Raw genomic sequence first — 26,221 nt, 5'->3', positions numbered from 1 at the left:
ATAATAATCCCTATGAAAGGTATATAGCTGTGGCAATTTTCAATGCTCACGGGATCTCTGAGACATAGGCAGACCTGAGAGAGGGACCCTAGAGGCTCAGGCCTGTAGGTGACTCTTCCAAGGTCACATAGCAATTGTGGAGCGGATTTGGACATTGTTTCCTCTCACCTCCATATTTATCCAGGGTCCTGATGAAAGGGCCATCTGCACATGAGTGCCATCTGCATCAGGAGGAGAATGATGGGCTTTACCTAGTCTTTCCCCTAGCACTAATTATGCAAAGTGCAAACAGCAGGAACTAAATAAATGATGAGACACAGGAGCACAAAGCCAAGGGCCTGAAGTTACAGGAAAAGGTGGAGAGGAGGAAAAAGCCTCTTGCAGAGACAGAGGGAAAAAGAGACAATAGGGAAGATGGACGGCAGGTATTGTAGAACCGTGCCACCCAAAGTCTTGAGATTTGGCTTTGAAAAATCTGTTCAAACATTAAAATTTGGGTTTCATTCAACATATTTTAAATCGAAGTTTGATCTTTAAAGAAAAGGGTCCATTTCAAATATATGATCCTAAACCGAAACAGGACACCCGGAGGCATGTCTCAGCTTGCCTAGAAGTGGGTACTTCTGCCGAGCCTCGCGGTGTGCAGACACTGAGGACTGAGGTCCTTTGGAGCAGCTTTGGCGGGAGTGATAACACTATTATTAAAGACTCACTGGCCTCAAATGATGCCACATGGCTTTTGTCAGACAAGCCATGTATGTGTCTGAGCCCCAAACTCCGCAGAAGCCGAACACTGAACTCCATGATCTCATCCTCGCTGACGTTTGTGTTCCGGTGAACCCACCCATCCTGCTTTGGAAGGTGTGCCTCCCGCCCCCCATCATTCTCCTAATGAGTCAGGCTTCCCAAATTTCCCAGTAAATGAGAATAGGTGAAACCTATAAATAGTTAGCAGGAAATGTGGGGTGGAATATTACTGGCGACATGCAGCCTTGGGTAATTTATGCTAAATAGCTCTTCCAGTTCCCCTTAATCATAGCTGTGAACCTAATTGGATTTTTTTTTTTAAATTGGAGATTTGAAAATCAGTTTTCAAAGGACTTCAGATGCTGACACCCTCGATGCTCTCCTGCTAACTCACAGAGGACTGGTCCACCTTAACAAAAAATTTCTAAGAGGGTTGATTTGCTACCATCCAAATCAGACTGTCAAGTGTGTGTAGCATGTGCCAGACCAATTAGCACCAGACAGCTCTGGAAAAAGCAGGAAAAATTCCAGGTCACGAAGAGCGATTTAGTTCTTACTTGCCAACTACATTTTCATGTTTCTGGGGCCAACGTAATAGGCCGGGTGCCTGATTTAATGCTGAGTACTTGAATTTACACAGAACCCCGAGGGATTATGAAGCCCTTATAGAAATTAATTGCAAATAACGTGCAATTACCAAATATATCACCCCTAAATGAGGCTTTCCTCTTTGGAGGGGGAGGTGTAATGCAAATGCCTAGGAGGCAGAAAGCGGGCATTAAATTGCCAGGGAAGTCTCTTGTGAAGTCCTCCTCTTAACACCGGGCCTCCCCCGCACCTCCCCAGTGCCCAGGGAATCTCGGAGGAAGACAGTGGCAGATGGGAGAGGGGCTAGAAGACACACTACCCTGCTGGCAGGGCTAGAGTGTGCCAGCAGAGGGCAAGGAAACCAAACTGGGCCATTCCGAGAAAACAGAGACAGGCCTGGGAGGGGGAGCATCCTCAACTCCTGCGGGAAAGAGAGGATTTCTAGTGGAACCCAAGCCCCAGGAAGAAACCAGCCCCAGACGTGGCATGAGAGACTATACCCAGCACCACACTAACGTGCCATCTGTTGGGCCGAGACGCCCTTTGGAAGGACTTCACCCTTTTGGCGGGCTGAGCACCATTCTCTTTATTGACCCGGCATGCCCTCCTTACAGCTGTTGTCAAATAAAGCTATTTTCCTCTCCCAGATGTATTCTGGCAGTACCTGAAATGAAGGGAGATGGGATTTCAACACCCGGAGGACAGATCCCAAGACAACAGCTGGAGTTTGCTCCTCCAGAAGCACCTGTGGAATTGTGCAGGTCAGATGAGAACAGCTGCTGCTTCCCAACATTCACTATGCAGAAGGAGCAGGCCCTGCCCGGGGAGAGCCCTCTTAGGGGTGCTTTTGTGAGCTTGAACTTAGAACTGCGGATGCTAATGACTTTTTGGCAGTTTTACTTTGGTGAGCAAAGTGGCAAGGCAAGGTTAAGGGCGACAGACACGTGAGGATTAAGGCACAGTGGGAGGCCTCCTCTTAAAAAAGGGAAGAAAATGAGAATTTCCAATTGGCTGACACTTACCTCCTGTTCTCGCTGAAATATTACAACCCGACCCCCCTTGTCCCCAGTCGCTAGTAACTCTCCCGTGTGGTTGAATTCTACCGTAGAGATAATGTCAGCTGAAAAGAAGAAGACAAAAGCAATTTGAGTAACGGCACACTTACTTCGAAAGGGTAGATAATAGACACACTTTCCTGTGCATTTAAGGGCTTAGGGCTCCGGCTGTGCGGTGGAATTTACAGGGCTTTATGTTCTGCATTTTAAGTACCACTTTAAGCAGCAGTTGGGAAAGCGAATTTCCTAGGTGCCCCCACCGCACTCTGGGCTGCTCCGGGAACATCTGAGGCGAACAGAGGGGCAAGGCGTGTTCACACCCTTTGTTTTGCGGAAGAGACAGTGATTTTTTTTTTTTTCTCATGGAACTGGCGGCTTTTCTTTACTAACTTTCACCGTCCACAGGCCCCTATTTCCACTCTAGGAAGTCCCCACACAGGTGTTAGTGGAGCGGTCGGTGCTGGCTCTGATCACTGAGGGAAGCAACCTGAGGATGTCGGTGCTGATGCCAAGCACAGAGAGCACAGGGGTCGCTGGGATAGCTCATTAGCGCTGCTCCGACTTCACCCAGGCTCCCCCTCTTGCCTAAGCCCAGAACCTCACCTGGTGATCACTCCCTTTTTCCAGGACAGAGTACTGGGAGGCAGTGTCACCAGGCCAGAGAAAGGGGCGGGCGCTAGGGACTCAGAGCATCCTTAAGTGGAGAAGGAAGATCAGCTTGAATGCGGGTCACCCCGGTGGCGCCAAGACGGGAATCACCCACGACTGGATTTATTAGGGCTAGCTTTTGAAACAATGTCTGGGGTTCATTTCCCCACTATCTTTCCCCCACATGATGTCAGCAATTGGAGGGAACAAATGAGCTTAGAGATAAGGAGGAAGGAGCCTCAAAGAGAAAGGAAAGGAAGAAGAACAAAAGAGGCAAAGGATTGTGATCAAGCCTCTGACTGGGGCACTGGCTGAAGCTTGAACCTGTGACAGCAAGGGCAAGGGCAAGGTGAAAAACCACGGCAACGGTACCTAAGAACTCAAGTCTCATCTCTTACTTGTGCATCATCATTTTAGGATGCTCCCGGTATGCCGGCTTTAGTTAGATACACGACATAAAATTCCCCACCTGACAGCAATGTCTTTTCCATATATGAAAATATTCTTAATGCTCGCCCTTTGTGCAGAATGAGAGAGAATCATATATTTTCATTTTATTTTGACTCCATCAGTAGTCAGTTCAAACTCGACAGGGCAAAGAACATGGAGAAAGCAGTCCCTTTGAAGGAGCAGGTGCAACACAGCACGTGCCGTCTGAGTGCCTCAGTCTTTAAGGAATTAGCACCCAGACATCTATATCTTAATGTAAACACCTCGAATTCTATATACTGACGATATATTTTTTTCAACATATGACAGTAGAAATAATTTTTTCCTGGGTCTCTCTGGGTAGTCCAGGTTTGACCTGATGTCAGAGATATTGCAGATCAGTCTCCAACTTGACAGCTTCCTGCTTTCCGCTTCCTGATATCTGGGGATTGGGGGTGCACCACCAAGCTCAGGGCTAGTAAAGGAAATCTTGTCTGCAGGCCGAGGGGAAGGCTCGGCGGGTAAAGTGCTCATTGTGTAAGCCTAAGGACCTAAACTGGGTTCTCAGAGCTCACACAGAAGAATAGTGTGGCAGTTCCCATCTCTGATTCCAGCACTGGGCGGGAGAGATGGAGATCCTGGGATCTTGCTGGCCTGCTAGTCTAGCCGATTGGTGAGCCCCAGGTTCAGTGAGAGACTCATCTCAAAAAATAAGGAAGGAGAGGGGTTCAGTATGAGTGGGAGGGGATAAGAGAGGGTAATGAGAGGGTATGTATGATCAAAATACATTATATAAATGTATTTTGAAACTGTCAAATAATGATTTTAATATATATTAAAAATATATATAGAGATAGAGGAAGATGTCAAATGACAACCTCTGATGCATGGGGGTGTATCTGCACATTTATACAAATACCATGCTCACACAGGCAAATCCCCTTCACACACTAATCTCGTCTATAGGTTGCATGTGGTTTGTGGGTCAAGTGTCTATGATTTCTGGCTTTTAACCATCTTCAGCGTAGCTAAGTCAACCTCATTCCTTATTGATCTCAACTGGAAATCAATTCCATTTTCCCAGGAAATGAAGCACAGAATAAGCAGCATGGTTGCTAAGCTTGGAAGGCCAATTCCTATATCAGGCACTCACAAGCGAAGGCACAGCAGAGCGTGGCTGGAGAACTTGCCACTTTGCACGAAGCATCTGGCCACTTGTCCTCCTTAAAGCTCGTGTATCTTAACAGTTTACTCTTTGCTTGGAGGACAGAAGTCAGCTGGTAGCTGTCTGCAGTTGCCTTGGAGTGCTCTCTCCGAGACGTACCGAGTGCTAGTGTGTGCTGCCAGCATCTCTACTGCTTCTGGCCTTTCTGTGAGGACAGAAATAGCTTCCTGATCTGCTTAGAACATAAGGTGGGCTCAACTGTCTCTTTTCTCTTTCTAGCTTCTGTCAAGTACTAAGTAATGAATCATGACTCTCAAACTGTTCAAACACTAACAGAGAGTCAGAGAGAGAGAGAGAGAGACAGAGAGAGAGAGATAGAGAGACAGAGACAGACACACATAGAGAGACAGAGGACATGTGAGCAATGACAAGGTGGTAGGGAGACCTGGCTTGGAACAAACAGTGCCAACTTCACATCACCTTTGTTTTGTTTTGCATTGTCTGAGATAGGCCTCGATATGCAGGTCAGGTTCACTTTGAACTCGCCAAATGGCCTAAAGACTGGCCTCAAACTCCTGACCTTTCTGCCCCAGTCTCTGGAGTGTCATGGTTACCAGTGTGTGCCATCAAATCTGGCTCACTGGGGCTGAGTTTTAGTGTTCTGCTTCTGTGCAGCTCATGCCCTTGCCTTGGGCAGCAACGCTGACACAGAACTCTGGACTGTGGCTAGGCAGCCTCTCCCCCGAGAGCTAAGGATGAGCTCTTTTCTTTAGGGGAGGCTAGGTAGGTACCAACATAGTTCAGCTCAAACATGAGCCCTGGCTCATCTGTCGAGAAAAGGCCACTCTCAGCAAAGCAAAAGCTACTTGTGAACACATGGCTCTACCCAGACTCTGACATGTCGTTCTTTAAAATCTAAATCGCTGAAAACAGGGCAGGATTCAAGTTCAAACCCCATGACCCCAGCCAGCACCACTAGAACCCTCCATAATGAAATGTAAGGTATTGCCCTAGACCATAAAATGGTTCTCATTTATTTTGCAATTGTCCCCATTGTTGTTCAGGGCTCTGCCTTCCTTGAAAACCTTGCAAGAGAAAGAGCGACTCGAATGGCCGGAGCATGCACCTCCTCTATCCTCTTTCAAAGACTTTGGATTTGTTAGAATCCTACCAGCCAGCCTGGTCGGGATAGGAGGCTGCTGCAGATCAGTTATCTGTTTTGAACTTTCCTGCTTCCTGCCTCATTTATCACCGCTAAGCAGCTGGGTAGAGCTGGAAGACTTCACTGTCCCATCCATCTCTACTTATCTCTGTCGATGACTGCTTAATAATTGATAGAAAACTCATGAATCACCTTCACATTCCAATTTTCAAATACCAGGACTTCAGACGCCCATTTTCTTGTGTTTGAAACATGCTTTTCATAGAGCAAACTTTTGCTGCTCAAGACAGGGGGACTTCTGTGAGCCTCGAAAGATGGGGAACCGGGCACAACCGTAAGCTAGCAAACGTCGCTACAGCAACCTCATCCCAAATCATGATTGACAGAAATCAATTCTTTCACCATAGATAAGTTTCTAGGACAACTCAATATTGCACTAAATTTCATTTCAATATAATTGCACTGCCGAGTAAGAAACTAAAACCTGAAGTATTTTCCCTCTAATTTCTATATGGGTGGTGATAAAACACACACTGGCTAAGAAACAAAAGCCCCAAACAGTGCCTGGGGTCAAATGTGGTTAAAGGGTTTTCTAAAGGAAACCCCGTGAGGTATGAGACTGGCCGTGCTCCCCACCTATTTGTGCTGATTTAATTTCCACAACACGGTGGCCTGCTAACCCTCTTTCTAGCTCAATTGGCGCTGCGAAGACTGACTTTTTTCTTTTAAAAAAATCAATCTGGGGATCTTACAAAAGTTTCACACTAGTAATTTTCTACATCAAGTCTCTATTTACCTGAACAATGGCTATTGACTCGGCAGTTGTATTCACAAGACGGGAGGCTGAGGGGGAACAGAGGGAGTTCTGAAATTATGGCCTAGTCTCCCACAGTGTCTCACCAGGCTGGAGTCAGAACAGAGTACCTGGTCAAAAGAGATGCATGTGTGATTGGGTGACATATGGACTGGGGTGGCATTTTGATCAAAAGGACAATGTGGTTTATACTCAGAGTCCCAGGGTCCACTGGTGGAGCCATTGTACTGTCCAGGTCGCTGGTACTGCCTCTAACATCAATCATGGTGATAGAAATGAATGGGTAATGAGGTCAAGCCTTATCTTTCATCTAAAACACGTCCCAAGGATAGGGAACCATCTGCCCTACTGTATTGGCCATTTGGCTCTGCCCACTCAAGCCTGAGCTTTCCTCCTGATGATCAAGTCCACTCTTGGCTGTTTTTGTATCTTTGATTCAGACAAGGATGTTTGGAAGGATGGAAGGTTCACCCCACAGCATACCACAGTAGTGAAATGGTAGCAGTTGCTAGGTTTCTGTAGGAAAAAGTGGGAGCATCACTCTAGGTGAGGTGTCTTGACTCATTGGCCATGGGGGCATCAGGAGAATGGACATGTGCACCCTTGCTATTCCTCATAGGAAGTTCTAGTCAGGCTGGCCATGGCCTTATGGATCATTAAACAAAGGGAGAGCTTTGGGACTTGACAGGGGAATCAGTTACTCCTGTCTCTGTGAGACTGTGGTCTCCTTTCCCAGTCTTGGGTCTCAGTTTTAAGTCAACACCCATGTTTTCAAGTCAGGTTTTCTTGGGTAAGCTTTTGTAACTGAAATAGTGTGTTGTGGTCCACCAAGAGGCAAGATACGAGCTACATTCTTGTCTGCTCTACACTTCCTGCCTAACCCAGACCTGACCTTTGTTATGTGAACAGTGTTTGGGGAAATGGAATTCTTTTTCTTTAATGGGGTATCATGAGTTGTGTTCACACTGGTTTTAACTTCAACCCGATGCCAGTCTTTCTCTCAGAGACAACTATAAGTAGAAGTACCCAGGAATGTCATTCTTAAGGATCGTATCACAATTGTGTCCTCAGCTAACAACATGTACTGCATTGTAACTGGCAGCATAACTGCCAGTCTGCTTTTGCCCTCCAAACTCAATAAGGGCAGACAGTATGCTATGGAGGAATTCTTGTTGGGTTGTGTCTACTCAGTGCTTCTTCCTTACCTACATCTATGGTCCAACTATAGAGCTGAAAAGTCTGGATATTGCTTCTTCTCCTTTGTACTCAGGTGACCAAGAGGTCACTTAGGTGATAAAGAGGGTAGGACTGAAGATTCCAAGAGAAGTTTATTTTTCTAAATTCATTTTTATTATTTTTAATCATGTGTATGTATTTGTATCTGTGTGTGGGTATGTGCACGTGAGTTTAGATGCCTGGAGAAGCCAGAGGCGTCCAATTCCCTTGGAGCTAGAATTATAGGTAGTTGGGAGTTGTTCAGCATGTGTGCCGGGAGCTCAACTTTGGTCTTTTTTCAAGAGTAGCCCACACTCTTGGCTGTTAAACCAGCTCCCTGGGGGAAAGTTTTATTCTTGTGCTTTATCTACGTGTTTTTGTGATATATGTGTTATGTCTTCTTGTGATTATATGTGTTCATGATATGTGGGTGGCACAGATCATGTGATACGGAGTAACATGAGGACTTTAAGAGGCTAAGAGACTGCATGTGACAGCTGGAGAACCGGGACAATATTTTTAATGACAAGTGAGGAGCTAAGACCTTCCTCAGGACAGCTCTGTTTGAACTTGCAAAAACACTTGACACTATGGCTTCAGTCACTATTAGAATGACTTCCCTGCTATTTGAATTTAAAAGTATTCTTGTTTGTTTCTTCTTGTGGAGCTGAAGTTTAAACCTTGGGACTTTACTACACTCTATCCCTAGAAGTACGCCACTAAGTGTACTGTTCTGCCTGGGTCTTCCTCATAGTTCTTAGCACAGGACCGGATGACTAACGCAGATTGAACTGGAAAAATTTGGCTCCCTGCCCCCAACGCCCCTTCCTCTGTCTCTCATGTGCACACATTCATTTCACTCTCCTACTCGACCAGTTTTCCTTTCCACTTGATTAATTAGAATATGGCATGATTTGTTTCCTCTTTTCCCTGCTGTGGAGATGGTGTAATATTTTTCAACCGTGCAGATATGAAAGCAGGGTATTGTGAGAGAATGCCCACTCCAATTTACACATGGTGGCCATTATAAAATTGTGCCTTCAATGGGCCCTAACCAAGCCCTGTTCGGGAGTTCTGCTCTCTCGGCTCGTCTGCAGCAAGACTCTCTCCATGCTTGCTGAGCTGTGAAGATCCAGATGGGAGGAGGCAGGTGAGTCATCAGCACCATGCTGTTCCCATTAAAAGGCACACGGCTTCCCCAGGATGGCCAGCTCTCCAGCATGAACTGTCGCGAGGCAACACACATGTGGCACATGTGGGCTGATGGAAGAGGGAGCTTCCCTACAGATGGAACGCTACTTCCCCACGGGGTAGGGGTGTCTTCCCAATGACAAGTCTCTAAGTGCAGAAAGACACGGTGGGAAAGTGACAGTCGTCTGGACTTGCCTGAGAGCCCATGTGGGGAACAGTGGAATCTGCTGTCAAGGTGTCTTCCATCTGTCACCCACTCTTCCAAAACACAGAGGAGTCATTATTTCCTCAGGTGATGCAAACCCTGCCAGTCTTTCAGATCTATTATCTGAGCAATGTGGGGCATCTCTAGCTGACCCTGTTTGTTGCTCGGGCTTCAGGTCTAAAAGGACAAAGGAGGGTAGGTAGCTCCAAGCCAGGCACTGTGCCACCGAAATATACTTATTATGGCATTTGCTAGGCACATCTTTAGTCAGCAATTGTGCTGCGCCAGATGCTCTGAAGTCAGTAAGGCATGATGTCCATTCCACGGGAGCTGAAACTGCCCTATTTGAGAGTTGGCTCAAGCATCGCTTTTCCAGGGAAGCACTGTGTGACTTCTCCCAAGGCCAGGCCAGTTCCCTTTAATTTGCAGCCTCATTGCTCCCCTTACTTCCCCTTCATAAGTTATCATCTCTTGTCATTAACACTTATTACAGTGGTATTAGGATCATTTGAACGCCTCTCTTGTGCACCAAATTATAAACTCCACAAGGAACCCTCACTGCCTAGCTGAACGTCTCAGCACAGGACAGATGCCCCTCAATGCTTTGTCCTTTGGTGGATTGCCAAAGAAGAGTCAACACCAAAGCATACCATCACACTGAGATGAGTAACAGAGAAACACTGGTGGATGCACAAAGAATTTTAAGGTACGGGGAGCCAAGGGAGCGTGTAGTTAGAAGAATGACTGAAGACTATAGAACCAGGTAGACGGATCAGTGAAGAACAGGGTTCCTTGAGCCACAAGTAGGGGAAATAGTTAGGGCAGAAAAGGGCCCAAAGCAGTGAGCTCTTGAGAGAAGATAGGGAGAAGACAGAACAGGCAGTGAGTTCTGAGACTATGGCCGTGACATGAAAGGATGCTATTTAATGAGTTATTTAGGTGTTATGGAGCTATGAGTATAGTATACTAAAATTTCCCCCCAAACACAAGTGGTCCTTAAGCGTGAGTGGATTCAGTGTAGAGGAATGGGAAGGCACGGTAGGTGGAGACACAGGAAAGAGAGGCTGTGGAGATGGCCTGTTTGGTAAAGTGCTCGCCACACAAACATGAGGTCCTTAGTTTGAATCCCCGGCATGTGTGTAAAATCACCTGCCACCTCAGTGCTAGGGTGAGGCTTGGAGGCAGAGGCAGGTGGATCTCCAGAGCTTGCTGTCTAGCCAGTAGGTGAGCTCTAGGTTCAGTTAGGGACCCTGTCTCAAAACGTAAGGCAAAGAGTGACTGAGGGAGACAACTAATGCAGACCTCCAGTTTCCACACCTCTGTCTTCCCCACCCGGACACACACACACACACACACACACAGAGACACAGACACAGACACACACACCCACAGACACATACAGGCATACACACAGACACACACACAGATACACACACAGAGACTTACACACATATGCACACACATACAGACACACAGACATACACACACGGAGAGACACAGACACAGATACACACATACACACACAGACAGACAGACAGACACACAGATACACACACAGACATACACACACACAGAGACACAGACACAGATACACACACACAGACAGACAGACAGACAGACAGACACAGACACACACACAGATACACACATATACACACAGACAGACACAGAGAGAGAGACGACAGACAGACAGACATGCACACATATAGGTACACACACACACATACACAGACACAAACACACAAACTGTAGGGGGAGAGGTTGTTCAAAGATAGTAGTAATAGAGGATTCTGGATCCCAGTTTTCACATAAAAAGCAATGAGAAGTCATCATTGCAGTTTGAAGCAACACATCTCTCCACATCCCTCCATTTAAGAGATTTCTATTGTGCACAGAAAAGGCCATTGACCATTAGGTCCAGTACAGTCCTTCTTAAACTCTATATGGACCGAAACAAATGAATGAAAACAGGTAAGAAATGAGTTGGAGTCTCCTCCCTAAAACATTGTTTCTACGACAATATAAAAGGTGCCAAGGCTGCTAATTCATATGCTATTATGGCAAGGTAGTTTTTCCAATAGTAAATATTAGAATCCAGTGTGCCATCAGCATTTTGACAAATCACTTGAGTTTTTGCTGCTGTCTCTCTTTCTGACCAGAAGTTGAGGTGTTTTAAAGATTATAATAAGGTATGAGTCTACTTCAGATAACACTTCCCAACCTTAAAAGCAAGACCGGATACACAGGGTAAACAGGAAGACAGAATGAACAGTGCCAATTTCATTACCAGCGGGCTCCAACCTTCAATGAATATTCACAAGGAAAGACACTGTAGTACACGTGCCTTGCTTTTCTATCTTCATTGGCAACTGGAAACTTTGAAAACACATTGTACTTTACTTTTTAGGAAGTTAAATGCAACTCCTATGGCTTATATGACGGTGAAAAATATTAAACAGAAAATAGAGAAGGAATCAATATTAATAGATTCATTCATTAATCCATCTGTCCAGCTAATAGACTTTCAAATACACCAACTGTGGCAAGCACTCTTTTAGTCAAGCCCTGAGATGCCAGTTAATAAAATAAAAAAAATCTGTTCACGTGGAGCTCATGTTCTAGTTGTGGGGAAAGGACACAGCAAATAGTATTTTCTATTGTGTTCTGTGAGGACCAACTAGAACTGAGCAGGGGCAAGGAACAGAGCGGAGGCTGGAGGATAACTCAAAGAGGGAGTCAGTGACTGGCCTAAGGGGCAGCCTGCTGTAGGCAAGGGGTTTCCAGACCCAGGAGCCATGGAGAGATCCTAAGGAGGAGCATGCAGATATCAAGGGTAACCAGAGCAAGGCAAAGAAGGAGAAAATGGAGGCAGAGCCCTGAGAGGCCAGATCATGCCAAGTTCTTGCAAGCCACAGCAAGCAGTTTGGTCTAGAGGGAGTGAGAAGGGCACAGTGACACAATGTACTTGAATTGCCAAACTGCACATTTAAAAATGGTTACACCAGTAAATTTTAGTGGGGTCCCACCCATAGACAAAGAACCACAGGCATCTAGCGACCACCAAGGGAGGGAGAGTTAGGATTTCCTATGGATGAGCCCCGAGAATGGTTATCTAATTGCGAGTGGTCAGCCCTGTTATATACATACAAGCAACACCAAATGGACATAGCAGATTACATTTAAATGTTTGTATATATACAATGCACGTGTGTAACATTTACAATGAAAAAGAGGCCATCAATTTGAGAAGGAGTGAAGGGGGCTAGGGAGAGTCAAGGGATAGGATATAAAAGAGGTAGGGGGAAAGAAAAATAAGCAGAAATGATATAATCATGTTTTAATTAATTTTTTACAAAACTCTAAATTATGTTACAAACATTTTACTATAAAGCAAATGGCAGGTTGCTGGGGAATTGTCAACAGAGGAACAGTAGACTTTTATGATAATCAATTTGGGGATGTGAGGCTGTGTGTGGAGGGGCGCCATTGGGAATGCGTGAGGTAATGCAGGTGAAGATGGAGGAACTCTGAACTGCCGTGGAGGCAGAGAGAAGCCAGATTCTGCATGCACGCTGAGGGCAACCCATTGGAGTTTGGTGATGGAGCAATAACAAGAGTGAGTCCAAGGTCTGTGCCCTTGGAGGTGTCACACTGGAGCTTTGAATTTTGAGAGTGAAGCAGGCTTTTGCAGGGACACACAGATGTTCAGTCTCACGCATTGGAAATGTGAGAGTTTCTGAATAGAGCTGGTGAGTGAGAGGGCTGCTGGAAATGGGGTCTGGAGTTCAGGGCTTTGGAGACTGTTAGTGCTCAGATGGTATTTAAAGGCACAGGGTGGTATGAGATCTCAAGGAGGGTGTTTGGTGAAAGAAAGAAACAGAACCTTGGGATGTTCATCTAAAGATGGGGAAAGGGGCTGGAAAGAAGTCTCAGTAGTTAAGAGAATGGCTGCCCTTGCAGAGGAGTGGAGTTTAGCTCCTGGCTACATAGTAGCTTACAATCATCTTTAACTCCAGTTCCAGGGGTTCTAATGACCTCTTCTGGCCTATCTGGGTACTGCACACATGCAGTGCACATACATACTTTCAGACAAACACTCATACACATAAAATAAAAATAAACATTTAAAAGAAGCTGGTGGAGAGCTTGGCATCCTAGATGACAAAAGAAATGTGGAGTGGGCCATGTTGTCCAATAATGCTAATAGATGAGGAAAAAGGCTAGAATCCCCCTTTGCAGGAATACTGTAAAGGTCACATTTAACTTTGACAAGTGTGATTTCTGTGGACCTGTGGGAGTGTACCTTAAAGAGGACAAAATGAGAGAAACTTGAGATGATAACCATAAGTAAATATTTCAAAGAGTTGTGTTGTACAGAATGACAAAGAAATAAGTGTGTGTGTGTGTGTGTGTGTGTGTGTGTGTGCAATGTAGGCATGTATACATACCCAGCGGTTTGTAGCTGAGTGTTTGTCTATCATGTGAGGGGTCTTGGGTTTGATCCTTGGACTTCACAGAGATGGGTAGAGAGGAAAGAAGGGAGGATGGTAAAGGAAGTGGGGCAAATGGGGTGTTTTATAATATTACGGAAGTAATAGCATTGTTTATTTGCCAATGAGAAAGTTGCAGCAGTTGAGGAGAAATGAATGGTGAAGATGGAACAGGATGGAATTGCTAAATGAACACAGAACTCTTCTTAAAGAGGAACAAATCTGAAACCAGGACATTGTCACCACTAACACTTAAAGGGACATCAGTACAGGCTCGTTTCCTACTCAATGCCAAAAGGCAGGAACAAAAAAGTCATTGAAACGCTACCTACACATAAGATTTAACATGGCTCTCAAGACACTTAACACTGTACTTAATACCAACAACTCCACATATGAAAATTATTGAAAGGGTCTATTTTACAGCATATATATTTTCCCGTATTTCAGCTCAAAGTGAAAAGTGACCAGGGAGTACTAAGTTTCTCCCATACTTGGGCATTTTAGAGTTCCTTGTGGCAGCTGTGAGGACATCAAAACCCCATTGTTCTTCTCTTGTTTTTTACCCCCTTCCCTCCTCTCACCACCTTCTTTTTCTTTTGAAGTCAGGCACAGAGAGAGGGCTCTATTCTTCTAGCCACCAATCTGCTGACCAAGCCGATGGATGCTCACCTGTGCACACTTTGAAGTGATGTGCAATTACCACCCCCCCTCCAGAGCACTTCCACATGGGCAGCCTGACCCACTCATGGCCTTTGCTGAGCAGCTTTCCCAGCTCATGGAAACAAGTCCGTCAGATGAGTAGAGAATCCCTGCACGCTCCTCCTTGATTTATCGACACTTACGGATGGCCAGACCAGGGTGCTGGTACCAGAACAGTCCAGGCAGGTGTGTATGTGTCTTCCAGGAAGTTTGTCTTTAATGGAAACTGTGGCTGCACATCCCTTACTGTGCAATGACTACAGGGAAAGGATGATGATTGTCAAGAAGAAGACTCAGCTGAAATGAATGAGCTGGTGACGTAGCTACGAGCGCTTTCAGTCTTAGGGAGACGCCACTGTTGCAGATTAGAAAGGCAGAGTTGTTCTCTGAAAATGTCACCTACAGAGTGGTTTTACTATGTCTCAGGCACAGAACTAGACGGCCTGTGTGTACCTCTTCTCCCAGGACTGTTTCCATCTGCATCCAATGTCTATGTCTTCTCTGGCCAGAGGCTGTGATTTGGGTTTTATGTTATGTTATTTAATTAGCACTTTAATTCTTTGACCTTAGATTGGGGGGGGGGGGGTCAAGTTACTTGCTCTAGTTTGGAAGATTAATAGTTAGGGGAGTTGAGATTTGAGCTCTACTCTAGTCCTCCCCCAAATTACATATTTATGTAGTTTGTATTTGTGTATGCACACATGTGCTTGTGTATATGGGTGTGGGCATGCATGTGTGGCACAAGCGTGGAGGTCAGAGGGCACACTTTCTGGAATTGGTTCTCTCCTTCCACTACATGGGCCGCAAGGATCAAACGCAGGCTGTCAGGCTTGGTGGCAGACACTTTTACTCAAGGTCCTCCAAAAAACTACTTTCTTATTCACAATATGTGTATGTATGTATATGTGTATGTATATATAGTTGTGTGTATATGTGCATGTATTATTAGAAAAATATTTTTTAGCCCATCACCCAGAGCTGTGGGCGTTACTGATTAGGGTGGCAGGGTATGTCGACTGGGTTCAGCTTAATGTCGTCTTTTTCACACATCTGATTTTTGAGCCATGTTTAATCCTTCACCCCCTCTAGAGAGCCATGCTTTTGATTGACTAGCTCTTACTGTATTTCATTTCCCCAAGATTTCAGAATTAGCATCTTAAGCAAGATTGGTTTCCACTTAAAACTTTGCTAACCTAGTAGGCTTTCTCTTATTGAGAAGGACTCACTTAACTTGGGTTATGGTACAAACGCCAGCAGATGGCTTGCGTTTATGACGGTGTAGGTTATCTGACTAGGTCATGAGTTCCCTGAAGACAGAATCATCATATGTTTCTTTGACATCTCCCTAGCTTTTCTTCTACTATGTAGGCTCTTATATTGTACACAGTAAACAAGACATAACTGGTCCATAGTTGGCAAGTTAGGATGCCCATGGGACAACTGTTGGTCTGTATAAGGCGCACACTAGCTTACTTCTCTAGAACTTGTTATTTCCAATGGTCCATGGCTGCAGCATCATGGTTTGGGATACTTCTAAGATAAAGCTGGTTGTTGAGAAACTAAGCAGCCATTTTTTAGAACTAGTACCCCGAACACAGCAGATGAGAGAGGAATGGATATCAGGTCAAGTTTCCATTTTTTTTCAAGTTATCTGCTTTTAGGGAATTTTTCATCAACAGATTTCTCCAGTCTAAATCTTTGCCTTTGAAGAGTATGGGAAGACAAAGGGCTCAGGATATCTGATTGCTAAGAAATGTGGCAGCAAGATTTCTTCCTTCCCAACAGGACTAGAGTAGTTTTTTAACTGTGACTGTGATGTGTTGATTATGTTCTGAAAATTCTTGGGAAGAAATAAAATTCAGTGTCTTATCTGGCAACAGAAGGAACCAAAGCATTAGTCACTCAGGGCTGTTCAATGTTAACAATGATCTCAAATATGCCTCTTGCTTCTTTAGCAGAAGGGAAACCAATATAAAATGTACTAGACACCATTCTAAGGATATCCTGGACTACCATAAGCCTGTGGTCATTTAATGGTGAGGAAACTGTGGTCTTACATGGCTTCCTGACACCTCTTCTCACTCTATTCTGGTTGTGCACCTGTTTGCAGGACCCCATGAAAATACCTTGCCTCCCTCCACTTTTGGGGGTATTCACACCTGCTGCCCCCTTCCATCTAAAGACCCCCCACTGCTCCTTTGGCTACCATCTCTTTATCTGGAACGTTTCTGCATAAGTGGCACCTGCTGAGAGCAGCCATTTCTGACAGCACCTTTCAAAGCCTTTCTACATAGCTCCTCAAAAGGAGCACACACTTCCACCATGAAATACCAGAACCCAAGGTGGTTTTATTTTTGTTCTGGTGTTGTTACTGTGTTCCCTGTAGAACCAGGGAAAATGGCTTAGCTGGTATTTCACTGGCTCAGTGTTTCATGAGTAGAAGAGACAAAGTCAATGCTCACTGGAAGCATGGATTCTTGGGTTACTCATTAATCTCACCGATACTTGTTACCAGTGACTTGGGCTTGTGTTCTCTAATACTGTACACACACACGTGTGTGCATACACACACACACATGCATGTATGCACTCATACATGTGCGCACACACACATGCACACAACACAATGGGTGAATCAGAGATGAGGAATTCTTAACATGTAAAACACCACAAACCTACACGTGCTCAGCTAATGACACACACACACATTTTGAAATGTACACTCTTGTGATACTTCAGTTCTAGCCCTTGTCTGAAACAGTTCACACTCTTTGGCTCTTCAGGAAGAAAACCATTAGCACACCAGAGGCTGCCTGGGGAGATCCTTCTATGCCAAAAGTCTGACCCAGTGTGCTACTTCAAGCAAACACATCTGATTGGCTCGCTGGATGACTGAGAAGAGATTGCTGGATTAGACAGTTTATTAGTGGAGGAGCCAATTTGAAGGCCTTCTGGCCTTCGCTCTGTGCCTGGAGTTAGCAGAATGCTACAGTGAAGGCTAGTGACAGTTGTCAGTCAGTCAATCATGGCAGAAAGGGCGGCTACCCAGACGTGCCAGCCACAACCAGTTTAATGACAGCTTCAGCTTTTACCTGGGAGGTAATCTATGAAATGGTAGGGATATTATCTACTCTCTCTCTCTCTCTCTCTCTCCACACATGCACGCACGCATGCACGCACACACACAGTCCTTGGAGTGGTGCCAGACACACATTAACACTGACATCAGAAGATCACCACTTATACCAGCAGTTCTCAACCTGTGGGTCACGACCCCCACAGGGGGCTCACATATCAGATACCCTGAATATCAGATATTTACATTATTATTTATAACAGTAGCAAAATTGCAGGTATGGAGTAGCAATGAAATAATTTGATGCTGGGGGTCACTGTAACATGAGTGATGTGGGATTCCCCTCTGTAGGCTATGAATGCAATTGGTTAATTAATAAAGAAAATGCTTTGGACCTGTAGCAGGGTTTATGTAGGCAGGGAAAACTAAACTGAAAGCTGGGAGAAAGGAGGCTGAGTCAGAGAGAAGACATGTAGCCCTGCTGGAGACAGATGCCTAAACTTTAGCCGGTAATCCACAGCCATGTGGCGATACACAGATTACTAGAAATGGGTTTAATTAAGATGTAAGTGTTAGTCAATAAAAAGCTAGTGCTAATGGGCCAAGCAGTGTTTTAATTAATACAGTTTCTGTGTGATTCTTTTGGGACTAAGCAGTCGGGAACTAAGTAGTGGCCTCCTCCTACACATGAGGGACACAGCACTGGGAAGGTTGGAACCCACTGAACTACAGGAGATGATTAACAGGATGTCTTTGGATGTCATAGAGACACAGTCCAGCCCTGCCATTTGCAAGCCATATGTCTTTATGTCTCTGAACCTCATTAAAAAAATCTGTAAAATGGGGTCATGGTGGTGGCTTTTTTAGGGGAATCTGATGAGGGGTGACTGCGGTAAGAAGTGGACAGAACCATGTTACAGATTCTTAGTAACTGTGGTTATGTTTTTGCTATTTTTCCTAATGCATCACTCTTGTGGGACTCAGAAAAGGCAGTGCAGGGCTCCACAGTCCACACAGTAGGACTACCAATCCCAGCTGCAGTGGGTTGGCCAAATCTCACCAGCAGAGCTATTTTATTGTTTTGTTCCATCACACCACAGTGCCAGCTCACACGGTGTCCAGATTTTTGAACAGGGTGTCAACATTTATAAATGACAAAGTTTCATTTGTAAAACTGCACGTTACAATCACTCTTCCTCTTTCTTCTCTCTCCCTTCCTCTCTCCAGCTCTGGTTGCTCTGATATTTGCTCTGTAGCCCAAGTGGACACTCAACTACCCTCTCAAGAGTTGGGCTTATAGGCATAGGCCGCCACAGCTGGATAGACTGTTATTCTCTTTAACAACAACAAACAACCACAGGCAGAACCAGGCTGTCATTCCCTCACTGCTCTTTGGTCCATAGCTAGGGAACAACTCTAGGGGGTTATAAACGCACCCTGAATCCTGAGTCGACAGGGTCTCCCACCCTACTCTAGTGCAGCCCCAGCACCAGATTGTATTGCCAATGCCTTATTTACCAACCCCAGATTTCCTGACCGATCTTCACTCATCTTTCATGCTACTTGGTCTCTGTGAATATCTGACTCTGACTCAGCCTCCGAGGGTCTTCCCCAGCATCCTTTGCAAACTCCTTGGTTCCCCACAGCCTAGGGCCATTCATTGGCATCAGCTGGTAGAAGGGATGAGCAAGGGAAACCAGAGAGTCACAGCCAAAGGCTCACCAGATGTTGACTCCAAAAACTTACTCTTAGCTCACCTAGAATCTTCTTCAATGTCATCTAGACCGAGGGTAGAGAAAAAAGGAGAAGCCTGTTACATAACAATGCCTGGGAGCTGAGCCCATGAAAATGCGTCCTAGAGATTAGTGGCCCCTAAGGTGAGGTTCCTTGGAAGAAAAGATGTGCTCTGAGAAATGTTCATTCTTGATCCCTGACATTGAGGACTAATATAGGTGTGTAAAGTTCAGAAGTTCTGCACAAAGAGGCTCAATCCACAATTCATACATCTAAAGAGATTCATTGACCAACTACTATGAGCTAGAGGCCGTTCTGGTGTTGGTGACAGTGTTGACAGGTACATTTCTGAACTCAGGTAACTTCTTTACCATGGGGTACAGCTGGACGTTTTAGTCCATTCCCACATCTATGTGACAAGGCCATGTGGTGAGCGCCGCTACTTAGGCACCTCCCACAGCCCACCCCAGGGTCTTTCCCCAGAAGCCCTTCACAACAGTATATGATAGAGACTGTCGGAGCATTTATGTAGAACGAAGACCCAAACCACTCAAGAACAGCACTCAGAGAAATGCAAAAGTCCAAGGATCTCTAGTAGAGCCTTGACATGGGAAGAATGGCATCCTTGTCCTGACTCTGGGATTTGGGGAGCACTGCTGAGGACACTACATGAAGGGTTAACTTGCTTCCCCCTTATCTCCAGCCTAGAGATGCTTTCCTCTTGTTTTAACGTGACCCAGTTGGAAATGTATTTGTTTTTCACTGTTTAATCTTCTGTATCGCCCACTGTTGATTAGATTTAATTAATTTATGTTTCTAATGAATTTAGAAACTCGCTGGGCTATAGCAGGAACATTTTCAGACAGCATCTGGCCACCAAATGGATTGATTGCCTTATCTGCAAAAGTCTTTCAAACATCTGGGGCCAGAGTTTTGAGACTTTCAGAAGCCTTTGCAGAGGTGTTTTATTTTGTAAATAAATAAAAAAGCATGGCAAATATCAAGGTGGAGAGAGAGAGAAAGAGAGATGGAGAGAGAGAGAGAGGATGCTAGACACAGGTAGGATTCACTTTGATTTGAAAATCTAGATCCTGGCCCTCCTCCAGTTTGAAAGCACACTTTGCTGCTCATTGGCACAGCTTCAACGGCACAAATAGACTCATCTGAATCTATTTTGTTCAACATAATCAGAATCCACCAGGCCCAAGCCCAGACTGCCACCCTGTGAACTTCTTTGGCACTTCCTCCTGAATGGAAGCTCCCACTGATCATTAGGATGAAACATTTACAGAAAACATTTAGAGAGAAGCGCTTCGCTCTCATTCATTCAGCAAACATTTATCGGGGGGCCGACTGTGTGCCTGGCACCGGGCCACGCGCACCTCTTCATCAGCTGCTCCTGGCAACAGCCCTGCAAGGATGGCAGGCTCGGCTCTTTCAGTCACACAGATATGGCCGAGCAGGATGTGCAATAATAACTGGTGCCAATAGTACTAATAAAGAATAAAGATGTGTGTGCGCACACACACACACACACACACACACACACACCCTATGAAGCACTTTACAAGCACTTACTTGCTCACCCCTTCCCCGTGGGATAGATGTCATTTTGTCGCCTCCATTTTAAAGAGAGGAGCCAAGGCACCTGGAGTTTACGGACTTGCCCAGTTATCCAGCTAGCTTTCAGCAACACCTGCCGTCTAGCTTGAGAGTCTTTGCGCCTTGCCTCAGGCCTGTCCCTGTCTGGATACAGCTCACTGAAGACCACATTAGGCCCTATTCCAAGGCCATCAGTGCCTTGTGCATTAACTCGCAACCACTCCTTATCCAGCGAGTGGTACTATGATTCACGATGCCATGGAGGATGCTGACGGTCTGAAACAGGGAGTGGAGGCCACCGGCAGCTGGCAGCAGGGCTGAGGCCGAGCTCGGGGAGACAAAGGCTACTTCCTGTCTCTCAATGCTGCCCGCTGACAGACGAGACGGAAGCGAGTGCCGGGAACTAAACAGCTTGGACAAGCTGAAGAATGTGCTGAGAAGAGCACAAGAGAAACAGCTCCATCTTGAGAGAGAGGTGAAAGATGGTGGAAAGCTCATTGCCCAACTGGTTTTTCTGGCTCAAGTTCAAAGGGAGATGACTGACAACCAGGTGGCTGCCCATAATACAGGCTATAATAGAAAGCTGGTAACCTGGAACATCTGGAAATTTATGGACAACAAGTGCAGGCTTTCGCCACAGTCAGCTTGCCGGTTTCACACTGCTCTTGAATAAACCTGTTTTGACCTAGTGCCTGTGGCAAAGCAGGAACCATGTCTAGACATTTCTTTTGTTACAAAGACCTCTTCTCTCCTTCCACTCCTCTCTAACCACTTCCTCAACACACAGTGGGTGGGTCCTCTGTCTTCCCTTTACCTTTCTACCTGCTCCCTCCCTGCCAAGCCAATCTCCACTCCCCCACAGCCCCAGTCTGTCTAACCCATATGTATCGAGTTCCTATAGTTCTTCCTGCAAGTCTTCCTTGATTTCCCTGGTCGGCTCAGGTGTTCATTTTAGGTGTATTTTAAGCACCTTACTTTCTCCTCTGCTACGCTGTGAAGTCACTGCTCACTGGTCTCTGTGTGGCTACAACATGCTGGCAATCATTGCATCCGCAGTGTATGGGTCTAACTAAACAGCCTGTGAATCTCTCAGCATGCCCTTGGCTGGCCTTCCTGTTTGAAACCTCTCACCTTCATGCTTCAGACCATATCCTAGAAATTATTAAATGCCTCCCTAAGCTGTTACTGTTTTCTCTCCCTTTATTACTACCTGAACCCTTGCACAGAAATCAGAAGAGTGATAATACCCAAGGGAAGAAGAGGGTTAAGTCAGAATGTACCCTGAGATCTTGTGAAGTCTTAAAGCACCCCAAAACTTAATCTGGGTAATAGAGACTGGGTGTATACACGTAAAAACCATTGGGACAGGCATTGAGAAACACCGTTCTTTACTGAAAGTATGACTATCTCAGCATGCACAAACGGATGCTTTGATATCCTACTTGGTTGATAAAATTCAAAGCTCCCTGTTCAGGTGTTGAAAGTTTGTCACCAGTTGGTGTACTCGTCAACCGGCTTGACAAACTCACTTTTCTCAAATGTGTGTCCTGTTCTTCTCAAACCCTTCTCACTTCTTTTCACACCTAGGCTTCAAATCATGCTGTAAATCGTACCCTAAATGTCTGCCTCTCTTACCCTCCCCTTGCAGAAACTCCTACTCTTGGAGGATGGGGACAAATCCATGGGGATTGTGTCAGCAACCGCACCAGTCACACCAACCTCCTGTCTCCGAGTCCTTGACTCTTGTCTGGTTCATTCATTGAACCAATTTGTTTTGAAGATGGTAAACGTTCAAAGGTAGGAACTCCACTGTACTTTGTATTCTTGTATTTAGTGAGAGACCAGCACATTGGTAGGTACTTAGTGTGTATCTCTGTATGGACCGAATGCTGGCCTCTGCTACTAGCCCCTGGACAGCTATGAGCTTGAATATAGGTTAAAAAGGCACGTTTTCTGTCTTTTAAAATAAAAACACGGTAGTACTCAAAAGGACAGTTGATGTAGATTCAAATGAGGTTTTAAGCCCAGATTTTGGCTCTCACTGACTCAGTCCAATGAATTGCCATCACCAAAATTCATTGGTCCCACTCACACAAAGGGCACTCTCTCAGAGGCTATTGTGAGAAGTAAACAAGAGCATAAATATTTTGAGTTGACATTTGCTTCCTTATTCACTTGGATAAGGAAAACACAGTCACACCCCAACAAAAGCCCATGTTCTCAGCTACTGCGCGAAGGATCCAGAACAGCCACTGACTCCCAGGAAACACGGAACACATGCGAGACCTTATCATCAGAGCTATGATACACACAGGGGAGGTGTCAGAGAGAAACACCTACGGAGCAGGAGGCAAGAGGAGGACAGGAAGAGGGGGTGCACTGTGAGCTGTACACACGTGTGCACAGACAGAAGGAGTTTCATCCGTTAGGCTTTCCTTAGAGAAATTCCAGCACATCCCATTAACACAGTCCCCAAGGCAAGGGCCGGCCTTTGACCTTTACGTATTTAATATCTCTGCAGAGATTCTGAAGCCATAATCATCGTGAGGTGGTACACAAAGACAAGTGTATTTGGGAGTCCTGAAAGCTTTCTGCTTTAGCTGTCGCTCAAGTGACTCTTTCATCGCCTTAATTCCTGTCACTTCCCTTCAAACTTTTGACCTTAGGATAGCTCTTTGATTGCTCAACAGGATTTTGACGGGTAGGAAAGAGGAACAGCGAGGAACGAGTTCCATTGTGTCCTGACACCCTCATTTACAAGACAACAGTTTAATAATTCTAATTCATACCCCCGTCTATGCACGCAATCAATAATTCATGGCAATCCCTCCGCTGCATTTGTAGTGACAACAGAAAGGGCAAGATATTGCTTCTCTTCCACTCACCCTCCTTTCTTCACTTAGTCATGCCTGGAGCCTGGAGAGTTCAGAATCTCAAGAAAACAGTTTCCATGGTGACTCTTCCTTTGAGTACCCAACTGTATTTCACTCTTTCTGGAGTGAATTAATGCTCCTTATTGCTTTCATGCTAAATATATTGAGGATTAGATTTGATTTCCTCTGCAGCGATGCAGTTTGATCAGGAAAATGAAAAGGAAAAACACAGCATGAAGAAACTGTCTTTCTGCCACTATCTTATCACAGAGAAGAAATAAAACACTTCAGAAAAACAAAACAGCATCCGGCCATAGGCTAAGGCATGCAAGTGCCTGGAAGCTGGGATATGTATACATTCTTTTACAATGTTAAAAAGCCTGTCTCAGGACAAAGTAACCTTAATTCCTCCAACTGTTGAGGGTGGTCTAAGCTGACCATGGAACACCGACTACAGAAAATGTTTTGATTTTTGAGGCACTAATACTGCCCTCCCTCAACACAATATGTATAGATTATACCGGACACGGAAGTCTTTGAAGCAACAATACCATACCTTGATGTTTTAATATGGTGACTTTGCTTTCTCTAAATCCAGTGGCCTTTATTTGTTAGAAGACGAAAGCTCCCTAAGTCCCCTATAGCAACCTGAATTTCTCCCCAAACGGTGTATTGCCCCAATACTTCCTATCTACTCATTCAATTTCCCACCAGACCCTACTAGGCAGTGTCTGTGTCTATTCTGTTTGCTGCTTACTCCTCCATCTGGCACAAGTGTGTGGGGCAGGGCACACCAGAAACCTGGAACAAGGACTCTATGAGTGGTAACTGAGGCATGGGGGGTCTCCTTTAAACCAAAAACCATTCAAGATCCTCAATGCTCTTCTGCCCCAACTCCTGTTCCCTTTCTGTCCTGCAAGCAACAAAGGGTTAAAAGGACTATTCTGTCTGTGGAGGAGGGGTGAGGAACAGGCATCATGGGGAGAGTACCTTCTCCACCACCAACCCACTCACACATCTTGGAGTCTAGTCACTGGGAACAAAAACCAGGTAGAAAAAAAAGGAAACTTAACTATTTGAAGCTGTGGCTATCAATCTGTGGAACACAACCCCTTTGACAAATTCCTATTTACAAAATATTGACATTATAATTCATAACAGTAGCAAAATTAGCTATGATGATAATTTTATGGTTGGGGGCCATCTTAGCATGAGAAGCTGTATTAAGGGTCGAGCATTAGAAAGGTTGAGAACCATTGATTTGGGCCAACCAGTGAGTATACAGTATGTATATTAAACTAAATGATTGGTTCGGGGACAAAGAATTGAGTAGGATTACTGAGCCCTGAAAGTTTATGTCTAGGAAGAGTACTTTGGGGATTACCACGAAGCAAGCCGTGGTTGAGTACAAACTCGTACCCTCAAGTGCTAACAATGTTTTCATTCATTCTCTGTATCAAACACGCATGAACGTCTTCCATTTGCCTAATAAATTCATGTATTAATGTTATTACTTTTTTATTTGATGTAAAGAAATTCAGGAAGGCTCTAGGTAGCTTCTAACAACCTAAGCTCTGCCAGTAGAAGAGCCGAATTCAAATCCACACAGCCTGGCCTTTGAGTCAGTATCTTAGCTACACCATTGTGAACCTTAGGGGTTCTGAACTAAGCCCAAGCATCTCCCATAGTCTCCTTTGATGGATAAATTACCAAACTTCCATGTTCACAAATGCTGCTGGGCAATCATCAGAATGCCTAGAGAGCCACAAATGATTCTAGATTTCAAAATCTAGAAGTGGAAAACCACTTCAGTGATTTTGTGTGACTGTTGGGTTTATACATCACTGTCACCAGGATGTGAACACCTATAGCAGGACTCCTTGGATTCACATTTCCATATGAAGGGGTGCTAGGAAGACGGCTGAGTGTAGCCTTTTCTTACAAGAAGGCATTCTCCAGTGTTTTGAGAAATCCCGGGTGGTGTTCTTTCGGATTTCTAAACTTGCTTGCTGAAATTCATAACTTAACAGCGGCAGAAGTTCTGCTCCATTGCGGGCAGTGGTGAGCGCAAGGTCTCACTATGCTGCTGCTGGACAGTCTTCATTTCTTACTCTGGATCCCCTGAAGTATATTAAACATAGATATGATTTCTTAAGGCCAAGGAGGAAGCACATTATGGTCCAAAGGGCAAGACTGCAGGATATGATTTTTTTTTATTTTAGTTTTCATTTTTAAACGACAAATAATGGTTGTTTATAATTATAGGGTACAATGTGGTGTTTCCATATATGTTTACCTTATGGAATGATTAAGTCAAACTAATTAACATAATCTGTTACTTCATACCATTTCTGTTGTTTGTGAAACCATTTAAAAGTCATTTGATTGGTAACTTTGAGCTATGCATACATTACCTTATCTGGATTTCCCCTACTCTGCAATTCTAAGACTCCTTCCTTTCATCTAACTAAAATGCTGTTCCTTTAAACAAGGCTACCCCTTCAGCCCCTGAAAATGTCCATTTA

At 44.9% G+C, this 26,221-nt stretch overlaps 1 protein-coding gene across 5 annotated transcripts in view; it reads right to left on the bottom strand.

The window, feature by feature from the left end:
- Window positions 1-26,221, bottom strand: part of Ppp2r2b (protein phosphatase 2 regulatory subunit Bbeta) — a 398,449-nt gene that overhangs the window by 89,912 nt on the left and 282,316 nt on the right. For 3 of the 5 annotated variants that reach the window (XM_048419510.3, XM_048419513.3, XM_048419514.3), the window contains 2 exons: window positions 2,358-2,455; window positions 2,000-2,080 (listed from right to left, as the gene is read on the bottom strand). In XM_048419510.3, coding sequence (XP_048275467.1) covers window positions 2,000-2,080; window positions 2,358-2,455 — 179 coding nt within the window. The remainder of the gene's footprint in view (window positions 1-1,999; window positions 2,081-2,357; window positions 2,456-26,221) is intronic. The other 2 variants (XM_048419512.3, XM_048419516.3) reach the window with 1 other exon arrangement.

The sequence above is a fragment of the Myodes glareolus genome, chromosome 13 (genome assembly GCF_982192425.1).
Source record: "Myodes glareolus chromosome 13, mMyoGla1.1, whole genome shotgun sequence".
Classification (NCBI taxonomy): Eukaryota; Metazoa; Chordata; class Mammalia; order Rodentia; family Cricetidae; genus Myodes; species Myodes glareolus.
Note: the sequence above shows the minus strand (reverse complement) of the source record. Positions and strands in the feature narration are given on the sequence as shown.